We start from the raw sequence: 13279 nt of genomic DNA on the forward strand, positions 1-13279 counted from the left end.
TTATTCGTGAAGTGATTTTATCTTTAGCTGGTATCGGTTGGAAGAACATGTTTTTGGGATACTCAAACCACACTGTTACAATAGCTGTTCTAGGTCTGAATTTGCGTATAAACCGTTAGCATCAAATGCCATTAGTTTAGTACAGTTTATTTTTTTAAGTCTCGAATGAACCTCCGTTTTGTCTTTTGTGCTTGCGCTGTATTCTTTGAATAAATCAATTATGTTATTACTTTTTGTGTCACTTTGTGAAATATATACCTTTAATACGTTACAAATTTCGTCCATTTTGTTCGTTTCAAATGATTTTCTATTTGCCGAAACTCTTCCTCCTTTAATAGATCGTCTGATAAAATTTCTTATAAAAGGATTAGTGTGCGAATAAACTTTTTCTACGTTTTCTTTTTCGGTATGTTTCGGAACCATTCTAGTAGTTTCATACCATTCTTCTTCAACCATTTCTTTATCGTAATGATATAAATAATACCAACCCTTTAAAGATAAAGATGGAGCCGTTAGATTATTGGATATATTCTGGTTTACAACTTCTTTCATGACTTGGTTATATTTTATCAAACAAGCTCCAGGACATAGGGTATGCCTTTTTGCATAGGGTTCCCATTCGTCTCTCAATTCCTCCCAGTTGTCTTGGGTGTATTTAGCGATATCTACGTCGGCAATCTTTCTCAAATTCGCGGGAAGATTGGACGAATTTCCCCATGCAGCCAAACTAGATTTTTCATGTTGGTAGGAACACGTGAAACTGATATTTTGCAAATAGTTTTTATCGCTCGTTGTTTTTTTCTGTAAATCTTTATCGGTGAAAGGATTAGACATAGGTAAAGACAAAATACCCATCTGCTTTATCAGTGGACACTTTGACAACTTTGACGTGTTTTTAAGCACGATCCAGTTGTCGAACCACTGCCGTTGTGAGAAATTAATACTAATCTCTTTCTATCATATTGACCTAAATATTTCATTTGATCTATGCAGTCTAGACCCACAAATGTTTCAACAACGTTGGTCATTAGTTTGTCGTAATATTCTTTTGGAATGTCATTTGTTGGACGTTTTATTCTGTCTTATTTTTCTTAGTTTTTCCAAATTGACCAGAGTGCAACAATACGGAATTGCTCTTCGCGTGTCTTTTTCTGAATACGTTTCGCAATCCCAAGCGAATAACGCATCATCACTCATACTGGAAAACACGTTTAGTTTGAGAGGTGAAACCTGTGTTACTGCGTTATGGTCTCTACACGTTTTCCACACCTGTTCGTAATTGTCTTCTATTTCTTGAATTCCCAAACTTTTTTGGCTTCTTCTAATCAAACAGAAATGCGAGTTGTGTAAGTAAAAAACCCAATCTAATTCATCGTGAACGTCTCTGGGATGTAAATGTCTGTTTTGGGGATTATAAATTTGAAACGAAGTGTTGAATGTCTTGTTGAATTCCTTCATTCTAGCACAAGTCATCACTCCTTTTCTATTTGCTTTTGAAAACCCGTTGATGTATTCTTGAAATTTACACTTTAAATCTTTGTTCAAAACACGATTGACGCATTTGATAAAACAGTGACCATCTGTAGGTATGTAACAATTTTCACCTTCGTATTCATTTATCTTTTTAAGTAGATCAGTTCCTCCTCAGCCAACTCTCGATCTTTTGATTTCTTGGAAATTGTCTTTCATTAAAATTATTTTTCCTGTAAAATACCAATCGGAAGCATCGGATTTAAAATCCATATTTGAAAAGATGTTCTGAAAAGTTTTGGTATTGAAAGCGAGGAGTGACATGTATTGCCTATGATTCCCTTCCTCGACTATCTCTCCATCTATTTTAATTTGTCCTTTGAATGTTTTAAATTTATTGGAAACAGCCTTGATAACATCGGAAAATGGGACGTTTTCTATCAATGTTTCATCGTGTTCGATTTTATTCATATTTTTAAGTATATATTTTTGATTATTTCTTTATTTTGACCGCTGATATTTCTGTATGGAATTTGTCAAAAATTCTTCTAATTCTTCAACTGTTATGTTCTTGTCTTCTCTCGATCTTTCGGAAAAGATGTACAATTGATTAAGATACATATTCAAGATATCCGTTTTCTTTTTATAATGAGCTTTCTTTTTGCTCGTGAAACCTATAGCAATCAAGCCACAAGATGAAGTTTGAATAACAGTAATTGTGGCTAATACAGTTGGGACAAGTACAGGAACCATTAATCCACCAGTCACGGCCGTTGCAAGTGTTGTTCCTATCGTTAGAACTACACTCGCTGTTTTGAAAACAGAATCGATTCTACTCCATGTTTTCCTGCATGTATTGTACTGTCTTAACTTCATTTTCAACTCTTCTTGTTTGTCTATCATGTATTGTTGTCTGCTTTCGAGTTCCATTTTTTAAGTCGTTAAATTAAGTGAATTTCCGATAAAAAGAACCACGGAATATCGTATAGAGCGTGCTTGTTTGGCCTAGCATTATTATATTTGCGGGTATTAAAAGTAAAGACATTTCTTTTTTCGTATGGTCCTCTTTAAGATGATAGGAATATTTCATTTTTTCTTTTTCGATGTTTATCTTGGCTCTAAAAATAAAACCACCACCTTCAAAGATGGTGTCGGAACCTTCGGCAAACGATAAATGCACTATAAACTCTCTTTCTTGTTGACTTTTATGAACATCGACCGAGGTGTATTTTTCACCTAAAGCGAAATACAGTTTTACGTATTCAAAGTCTGTTGTTCGTAAAAACTCGTGACTGATCGATTCTATTGATCCGTGTACGTGTAAGCGTCGTGGAATTTTGACAATGTTGGTTGATGGTGGATTTTCTGTCTCCAATATCATATCTAAATCTTTGATTCCAATGATATCCTTATCATTTTCTATATTCTCTTCCAAATTACCATCATTGAATAATGAAATATGTTTGACGGCCTTACCGGTTTGTTTGAAGACTATTTTATTGACTTTAACCTTCATGGGAAAATCTATTTCAATCAGACAATTACCTCGAAAAGTAAACGCTTCCGTTTCGCCGATATCGAATACGTTTTTAGGTTCTCCGTCTACGCGAGGAGCTACTTTTATTTCTGCTTTGAATCCGTATTTGTTTGATTTATAAATTTGGTCTTTTCCATCGAAGGGAGTGTCAGTTTCGAATAGAAGATTGAAATAATACGATTTGTCCGTGACAATAGCTTCTAATTTGGTCAACTTTCTCTCTTGTCTCAAAAAATCGTCATGAATTCTAGATATTAAAAGATTGACCTGTTCTTTAATGTAATTTTTCATATCATCTCGAAATTTATTTTGAAGAAAGTTTTTAATCACACCCACTTCTTTTTCTAATTCGTCCGTGATTTTAGCATCCAAAGCAGTCAATTGTCGTTTCAACGTATCTTTGTCAATGGGAAGTGTGTTAATTATATCTTGAACATCTGATTTTTGCTTTGCGATCTTTTCGTTCAAATTGGATACTGTAACTCGGTTTTGTCCGCGGTCTTGTCTAGTTCTGCTAGCAATTCGCCAAGTTTTCTTTCCAAAGCGGTTAGTTTTCGTTTCAATCTATCCTCGTTTACATTTGGGTTATCTATTAAACGTTGGACGTCTATTTTTACCTTCGTAATCTTATCGTCTAATTTATATATTAAATTTTGCAACTGACTTGTTTTATCCACTTGAATAAGACGTTTCAAACTCGTTAACTCTTGTTGTAGTTTGGTTTCGTTCACAAGATTTTTAATATGTCGTCTGAGGTATCTTTTCACGTCAGTTATTCTATTTTCAACATGGTCCTTATCTATTTGAATTTGATCCAGTAAATATTTCATGTTCATGGCATCGTTATCGTTTCCTAGAAACTTTAAATTAGTTATTTTGAAATTGTTTATATCGATATCCCCTTGTAAGGTGTCTCCGATTAGATCCACGAAAAAAGGTTTCGCTTTGTTTATAAACGCCGTTATGGGATTTTTAGATTCTAGAGGTAAAGACCCTAATCCAAACTTGTTAGCCATTTTTATTGAGTTAAAATTTATTATAATTTCTTCAAACTTTTCTCCCAAACTCAACCGATATAAAACCCAAAGCGACAGCTGTCCACACAGCTTTTGTCCTGGCATTTGAATTTGAAACGTAGAACATTTGATTGGTTTTCTAGTCAATTTCGTTATCTCTTCTGTCGGTTCTAGACCGAAAGAATCAAAGAAATAAAAGTTATTCAAAGAATCTTTGTGTAAAGCAGAGTGATGAACTCCTTTTTGATCCGACGTGTGAATGTTTGTGATGGCGTAAAATTTACCTTTCTTGTATTTCAGTTCATCAATTTCATCTCGCATGCAATAATAAAACGGCGAGACGTTCAATTCCTTGGCCCATTTCACAAGTTGAAAGTTTGTGGTCTTTTCCGTGTCTTTTCCGTATTTATCGAGAAACGCATTCATTTTTAAAAGTCAGTTTTTTGAGGTGTTATGTTTTTCGAAGTATGCGGTAAGTATTGGTGATGACCCAATTGACGAAATATATACGTAGTTTGTGTTTGAAAAAACTTGTATAACATTCTGATAAAACACATTCAATAATATTTTGAAGATAAATTTACATTTAAATTTGTCGACATCTAAATTTCTTAATCTTTCATCTAAATCTTCATTTTCGAGATTCATTTTTAAAAGTCAGTTTTTTGAAGTTCATTTTGATAAAACCTTCCTATGATTTGTTCTTTGTCTTGATCGATCAATTCATACGTGGGAGGTGATGTGCTATTTATTTTATCAACGATGAATATCTCGTTAGTCCAATACCCAACGTAACCTTTCTGAAACAATGATTTATATTTAAATATACGAACTCGATCTCCAACTTTGAATTTGGGTTTAATATTCAAAATGCTAATCTCGTTTTCAAAGTTGTTTCGAGTGTTGATGGATTTTATGATATTAGGGTTATTCGAGGCTTGCGTTGGCGTCACACCTATAGACGAATGTATTTTGTTATTGTATTCGTCGACAACAACTGGTAATATTTTAAGCCATTTTTGAGATTTCAATTCCGTGAATTTCTTGAATAATTTGCTTTTAAGAGTCCTGTTGAATCGTTCTATCACTACAGCCTTACCTTCGTTATGCGTGCTGTAAATTTCAAACCCCAGAGATTTCACATTTCTGTTGTAGAATTCGCTTCCTTTATCAACCCACAACTTTAGGGGTCGTCTGTCGGATTGTTTCATTATGGTTTCGAATGCTTGTTTGACAGTCAGACCCGATTTGTTTTTCAAGGGAAAGACCCAAGCGTATCTCGTGTATATGTCGATCACCGTCAAACAATACTTGTACCCTCTTTCGACTGGCATGTTGATTAAATCGGCTGACCAAATTTCATCAAAAACTTTGACTTTGAGGTAATGTTTGTTTTTTCGAAATTTTTTGTGAATCTCGTCTGCTATGCCCATACCCAATTTCAATTTTGCCTTCAAGAGTTTTATGATAAGAGCCCTTTGTAATTTCTCTTTGAAAGTGGGATTGGGAATATTTTCAAGTGCGTCTATCATTCGTTTGTCTGCTTGGTGTCTGAAGGTTATGTCTTTGTTTCTGTACAGTATGTCGTGTTTGAGCGCTGTTGCGTCAACTCTATTAACGGGTCCTTCCCCTGGTTTGGGATTATCATTTTCGTCTAAACGCAGATCTAATCTCGTGCCTGGATCTGTATAATTGTGCCCTGGGAGATGTTTTTCTCCGGGATATTTTGCCCATGGAAATCCAGGAAGAGAACCCAATGACTTTTGAATGTCTCCCGCAACGAAATACGTTTTAGGAGGTTGGACATTTATTAAAGACATATTTGTTCAATAATGAAATAAACACCATATAATTTTAATACGCCCGATCCTAATAAGAGCGGTTTGAAAAATGAGGTCACGAGCGATCCGAATAAGAGCGGTCATGACATTTAAATTATGACTGCCAATAGTGTAAGACGGGAGATAACTATGACCGCTCTTATTAGGATCGCTCGTCATCCTTTGCTCTATTTTTCGAAAATCTATATCAACAATTTTGAAACCTTGGATATTTGTCACAGAGTTTGGTAAAAATTCTTGGCCTTTTTCTATCCCCTTACCGATGGTTTAAATATTCTTCGTGATATGAAATGTTGGCATCTATTAAACTGGAATAAAACAAAAAAATTGATATTTTGAATAAACAGCAAATTAATCTTAATTCCACCCTGTCGTCTTATGATTAAATCAAACAAAAAAGAACATACCTTGATATTTGTATGATTAAAGTCCTAATCTTCAACGAAAACATGGCTAACAGTTGAGAGTCTAGACTGTCTGTGCTGACGTTGCACGCGTGATATGTTAATTATTGCGTGAAAACAATAGAGGTGTGATTGTTACTAGGCATTAAATCAATAATACACTAGACAACTAACTGTGTATAAACAAAAAACAGTGTTACCTCCCATTAATCAGTTGAGGTTTTTATTTCGCATTTCTCTTATATGTTGTAATTCTTTCAACTTGTTAAATCTTTTCACTGCATCGCTTATATCTTCTCCTGAGGAAATTTGTTGTTTGAGACAAAGTTGGCCTGTTTGGGGATGAGAGATGTTAGCGCACAGAAGAAACCGTCTCCTTCGAATTTTTTTGTTCGTGTTTTAAAATTAAAGACATTTTTATTTTTTTAATGTGGTTATTTTATACTGTATTATTATAGTGATTCTTGTCTGTGGTTGGGTAATTTATATGGAGTCTGTTATAATACAGTTTGGAGGAGTCTGTTATAGTACATTTTTAGCAGTTTGGAGGAATCTGTTATAATACATTTTAGCAGTTTGGGGAGTCTGTTATAATACATTTTAACAGTTGTGTCTTTTCGGATATGACGCATTGAAAAAGCTGCGCATGCGCAGAAGTGAAAGGCGTCATATCCGAAACGACATATACTACTAAATTGAAACAAACCATTTTTTTTATTTAAAACATCTCAGCTCAAATAAAATAACGATCATAATAACTCATAAAACTTAAAATGCACAACAAATTGAATTCTGCTGATTTGGATCATTCTTTTGAGATTATCTAAGTTTTACAAAGGATAGGTTAAATTCTAACAACTAACTCCCTAAAATTAATAAATTCATTTTGCTTCGGACTGATAAAGATTAATCTTGATAAAAACTGGATTGATGGTACTTGGTTACAATCTGTTATGTTGTACACAAGCTGTCCTGTTAGTTGTTGATCTTTGTAGCAAAGTGATGTACTATTAAATGTTGTTTCGTCACACTTTCCACTCGTACTAATTCGTAATTCGAAGCCAATCATTCGATTAGAAATATCTACAAAATATAAATCAAGAAGTAAATTAACAAAACAACAACCCGGTTTCCTGAAAAATGAAAAGTCTTGCAATTTTTTAATTTTTTTAATTTGATTTGGCAAAAACTGAATTCTTTTTTTAAACGAAAAGTCGACAAAGATACTAATTATTCAACGCAAATCACACTCATCCATGGCTGTCATCAATATTCAAGACAAACTTAGAAGCAAAATAATTTAAGTAGGAATCATCATCGGAGACCTGACCAATATATAAATCAAGTATCTGTTTAAAACGTGAATGTAGGAGAATATTGTCCTTATTTTGTATAAACAATAATTATGTATTTACATAATAAGATTGTGGATTACTTTCGCCTCTAATATGTCTGAGATATGAGTTTGATAAAGTAAAGGCGTTCACATAGGATGGGTATTTGTCACCCGATTGTGTACTACCGTGTACTGTCCAATTCTTATTCATTGTATTTGTATAAAGTTTCTTCTTTCTGAATACTACTACTAAAAGTAGAAAATGAAATGAATGGAGTTTTACGTCCTACTTTTCTGCACCAAGTGGGCTAATGAGTACGGTTAACGCGATGCAGGGTGCAATGTGGGAAATTTTGCCAGTGCCATTAGCCTGTTCTTTTTTCGATTTCTGAATGTTGAGAGATCTTTAATGTGTACAGTCTGTAGCACACGGGCCTCTGTATTATCTCGACCTATGACGGGATTGAATCCCGGACCTCCAGGTTAGGCAACGTTTCCACAGAGCTTCTGAGTCAGCGTTGGCGTCAGCGGTCACGTTTGAATTAGTTCTATGTTCTGGTATACAAGTGTTTCGACCAGGCGTTCACGTCAGCGTCGTATCTAGCTTCGGACGCAGCCAAAGCTCCAGCACACAATTTCAAATCGCGATTTTGTACCATATTTAGAATGTGACTTCATCAATGTCGTCACCCAAGGTCGTTTTCATCAAAACATGTGGTGGTATATGTTGATTTCAGCTGAAAAATGGGCGATTCAGACACAGACAAGCGTATAGAAGCTGTTCAGAGGCTGCCTGCACTGTACGATAAATCTACACGTGACTACAGTGACATAGACGTAAAAGAAAACCTCTGGAAATCCATAAAGCAGCAGCTCGGTGCTAAAGAGAACGGTAACAAACTAGGCCTATTGATTTTGAGTAAGCCTATAGTCCAATGAGTGCACGTAACACCATATAGGCCGAATTTCATATTCATTTTAAATACGGAATACATGTTCCGGTCTCTGGGTAATCTTCAAAAACGCACAGACCTGATTGCTTGGTAGAAACACTCGAACGCGGATTTGAACGCAGACAGTGACGCCAACACAGAAGCTTGGTGGAAACGTGGCCTTAGAAAGCATGCGTCAGACTTTGAATTTGTAATTGTAATATCTTCAATATTGGAAGGGCAATATTAATATGACTAGAAAGCAGAGGTGTTCTTATTAATTAATAATCACATATTGATTTCCAAGATTGATCAGTCACCTTGTAAAGATTGCCCGGTCTTACGATTTTCCATGAGGAAAGTAATTCTGTACGTGTCTTTTCATAGAAATATCAAAACAAAACTTGAATCATGTGTCGTTATTCAGAGTTTTAACCCCGGAAATTTTGTAATTATTATTGTTCAGTTTAAGATTATGTGCTCTGAGAGTTCGGTGCTATTTTCATATTTTTGATGTCAAAAAATGCATCAGACACTGAATTCTTTATGACGTAATCACTTCAATATCGGAAGGGTAATATTAATATGACTAGAAAGTAGAGGTGTTCTTATTAATTAATAAATATTGATTTCCACGACTGATCAGTCACCTAGTAAAGATTATCCGGCCACACGATTTTCCATGAGGAAGGTAATTCGATAACAGAACTTGAATCATGTGTCGTTTAACGTTTGATTTTGAAGATCGCATAGAGTGAAACTCCGAGTAACACGAATCATAGTTTTCAATTTTCCATTTCTGGCTTACCATCTGTCTTTTCAACTCGGTTTTGCTGATAATTATTTATTCGAACATGTGACTAGATTATCTTGATTTCTATCTTTAGCTTTTTTAACCTGGTTTCAGCTCTTCAAATTCCCAAGCTTTTCTGCTCCATTTACCATTCTCGAGAGAACTTGAATTATTTATTACAAACACCAAATAATAAAGCACATAAAGCTTTTTAAACCAGCACTACTTACCCTGTGAACCATTTCTATTATACAGAATTATCTCTCTAAAGTTGCATGTCTTCTCCAAATCAACACACCACCATTCTGTAGTAGCATCAACAGTGTGCATAATAGAATCATTTGTAAAAATACCATCAACTCCTCTACAGGAAAAATATGGAGCTTCCAGTAGACTACTCATCTCAGTTGGTTTGTGGAAAGCGATATTCGTTGATATATCTTCTGTAAATAGAGTATATAAGGTTACAGAATTTTAACAGTAAAATTTTGGTTGGTTTTGGGATGTTACCCTCTACAGACCCTATGTCCACATATGTGGACATTCATAGTTTTTCAAATATTGCGTAATCTTTCCTCGGAGAATCATTTTATTCGTTAATTTACCTCTTAAACATCATTTCATATGATTTACTGTATCAGGCAACATAATGATTGGGAGTTACCTCCCCTTCATGTGGTCATGTGACTCCTGACAAGATGGCCGAAGCCACATGTTTTCAGAAGGTCAAGCCTAGTCGAGGTAAGTTTTGATTCTGATCAGTTAAAGCAAAATGAATTATACCGAATTAGTGTTTTTTCATAGCAATATTACCCAGCCAATCTATATATAACAAGTGTTTGAAAATAAACAAAATTGAAAAAAAATTCAAGATCATTTATCCAAATGTCCACATATGTGGACTAGATGATAATGATTCTGATTTGGAGCTGTCAGATGATAATGATCCAAACTATCTCGAAGATCCAGTTGACACTATCGATAATCAGTCTGAAGACGAAGATGGTGGAATAAATAACTCAGACGATGATGAGGGTGTGAATAATAGAGAAATATTGCGACAACCATGGACACATACAGATAAATTTAAACCGAATTTGGCACCTTATGTAGAGGGCGAAGTTCAAAATGATAATTTGACACCAATTGATTATTTTGAACAGTACATCGATGAAAATGTTTTCGCAAATATGGCTCATTGTACGAATGTTATGTATGTTCAAAATTCCGGCAAAGAACTTAACGCTAATCAGCTTGAACTTAAAAAATTTACCGGTATCAGTATTCTCATGGGTGCTTTAAAGATGCCGAATTGAATTGTGAATTTGTTTGACAATAAACCTGTATTATTTGCTTCCTCTGCTTATGGCGCCATTCCAGAAGACACGTGTCAACGCTGGTCCAAAAAGGATGGAAAGTAGATCACGGTTAATCGACCTGCTATCGTAAAATCTTACAATGATAAAATGGGTGGGGTCGATCTTCATGATAGGATGATTTCGTTTTATCGATTAGCAGCGAAATCACGTAAGTGGACGATCAGAACAATTTTTCATTTCATTGATGTTGTGATGGTTAACTGTTGGATAGCATATCGAAATGATAAACTGAGGAACAGTCTCTTAGGAAAACACAAACTTGAATTTTTGGAATTCAAACTTTGTCTTGCAGAACAACTACTGGCTGCATCTCGTGAAGATGAAACGTCTTCCGATGATTCAGATTATGAACCTATTGTGAAACGGGTTGTCCTTCCCATTGATTATTATCGCAAAGCATGTGCTAAACACTTGCCACAAGCTGTGGCCCTCAAAAGTGCATCACGATGCCGTTATCCTGGATGCACAAGCAACTCGTGTTCGGTGTGTTAGGTGTAACCTTTTTCTCTGTGTCCAAAGCGATCGCAATTGCTTTCGAATGTTTCATACATGACAGTATCCCACAAGTGTTAACCTCATTCAAAACCAAATCGAGATTAACTTGTTATTTAAGTGCCAAAGCTGTTGCATGTTATTTTATCATACGTTAACAGATAATATATATTTGAATTTTTAATTTTATGAAATATCATGTTAAAAAATTGTGATTGTGTATTTACAACATAAAATGAATCTTTACATTAACTATTCGTGCGTTAATTGGTAAAATGTACTAACGAAGACCCAATGTCCACATATGTGGACATCCCATATAAGGCGTTCCAGATGATAAAAAACAAAAACGAAGCTGGGATTGTTTTAATTGGCCTCTAATTACCACCCAGTCAAAATTTCAATGAAAACAACCAAGTTAAATGTTCTGGGTCTGTAGAGGCCTGATTAACTGATATAGTGACTTTCAAGCAAGTAAATGTACAATGGTTACTTTTGAGAGTAAATCACTATTGCATGGGATATATTATGGGATAGGAATAACATTTAAGGAAGAAAAGAGAAGAAAAAGAATCAATTGTTGCAATTCATAACCTTTTTCAATGAAAATCATAACAATATAAAGTCAACAAAAACATCCATAAAAACAAGAAACAATGTTGAAATCTCGAACTCCTCGTCATAATTTTGTATGAACGCTGATACCTTCTAAAACAGTGCTTCTCGACCCTAATGAGATCCCTCCTCCACTGAAGAGTTCTTCTAAATCTTTCGAAACGTATTTCACTCCAGAATTGTATTCAGCGATTAAGCATGAATGGATAAAAAATCATATCGGGATAGTTCAATTAGACGTTTGCGCCCAATTCTCTTTCACGATTTTCTCATTTTCTGTATGCGAATTTCAGTGGTAGATCACCTCACTCAGTTACACCTCCTCAACCACACCCCCCCCCCCCCCCCCCTTCCCCCCTCTGGCACTGTTCTAAAATCTGTACCATATTATTCAATATAGTATGAAAAGACGAATGAGAAAGTAAAGATAAAATAAAATACTACCTTCAAGAACAACATATATTGCTATTCCTTTGTCAGTTGTTGTCGAGTTACAAGGCCAAGCATCATATAGGTAGCATTGTTGACGTTGTTTATGATAAGCAAATGATGCACAGCCATCTATGAAACTAATTAGTGCACACTTTGTCAAAGTCTTTACAAATGTTACATTACTATATCCACCATAACGTTTATCAATTTCATACAAAACAAAAAAATCAGATTTGAAATTCTGTGTAGACACAACACCAGAGAGTATCAAGAAAAACAATGTAAGTAATTTATAACAATTCATTGTCATAAAAGTTTCCTAAGCTCGCCTCATAAAAACAGATCTCCTTCAAACACTAACGAGAGATACCAAAGAACTACATATCTGATTAACACTCAATTGATTTTGTTTACTAATTGCGAATGCAATAATGACTTTTGATGTTCTAGACGAAGATGTAAACTGTAAATAACAAAAATCAATAAATGACATAATATTGTTATATCTTTATACGCCTACTTCAAATGTTGAGCCTATGTTGACGTCACCCATGTCTGTTGGTCCGTTTCGAAATTTTCGTAAAATATCCAGAAGGCGCGATTTGGATATTGACGAAACTTGTTTAGCATCATAGAAAAAATTCCCCATTTTCACCAGTAAAAAAATGTTTATTATAATTTTCACGGTTATTAATGTTCCCGTGGGAACCAGTATTCTTCTTTTATATTTCAATTTCTGAAGATTCTGAATTTTCATTTCATATATTTAAACTAACTGCACAAACAATACTTTCTATATTATAGGTTACGCCAACATTCCTGTGCCTGTGCTTTCGTACTATTACTTAATCGCAATGTTACAACCTAAAATGCCTGGAAGAATCTTCTCGAAAATGAACAAATTCAGTATATGATATGAGTTATTGCCTTTGATTGTCGAAACCCGTAGAACTATAAGGCACAATTTCTGATGAAATTTGGATTCACTTGGTAAAGGTCTTTATTACCATCAAAGTATGAAACCTATTGAAA

At 34.7% G+C, this 13279-nt stretch overlaps 2 protein-coding genes across 2 annotated transcripts; both read right to left on the bottom strand.

Moving 5' to 3' along the window:
* Nucleotides 1–75: 75 nt before the first annotated feature.
* On the bottom strand, nucleotides 76–855 carry LOTGIDRAFT_174513 (hypothetical protein; the record flags this gene model as incomplete). Its single annotated transcript, XM_009053846.1, has 1 exon — nucleotides 76–855. One exon carries the CDS (start codon nucleotides 853–855, stop codon nucleotides 76–78), a length of 780 nt encoding a protein of 259 aa, XP_009052094.1.
* Nucleotides 856–7112: 6257 nt separating this feature from the next.
* Nucleotides 7113–10043, bottom strand: LOTGIDRAFT_174515 (hypothetical protein; the record flags this gene model as incomplete). Its single annotated transcript, XM_009053847.1, has 4 exons — nucleotides 7113–7351; nucleotides 9560–9772; nucleotides 9935–9936; nucleotides 9994–10043. 4 exons carry the CDS (start codon nucleotides 10041–10043, stop codon nucleotides 7113–7115), a joined length of 504 nt encoding a protein of 167 aa, XP_009052095.1.
* Nucleotides 10044–13279: the final 3236 nt, after the last annotated feature.

This window comes from Lottia gigantea (genome assembly GCF_000327385.1).
Source record: "Lottia gigantea unplaced genomic scaffold LOTGIsca_200, whole genome shotgun sequence".
NCBI lineage: Eukaryota > Metazoa > Mollusca > Gastropoda > Lottiidae > Lottia > Lottia gigantea.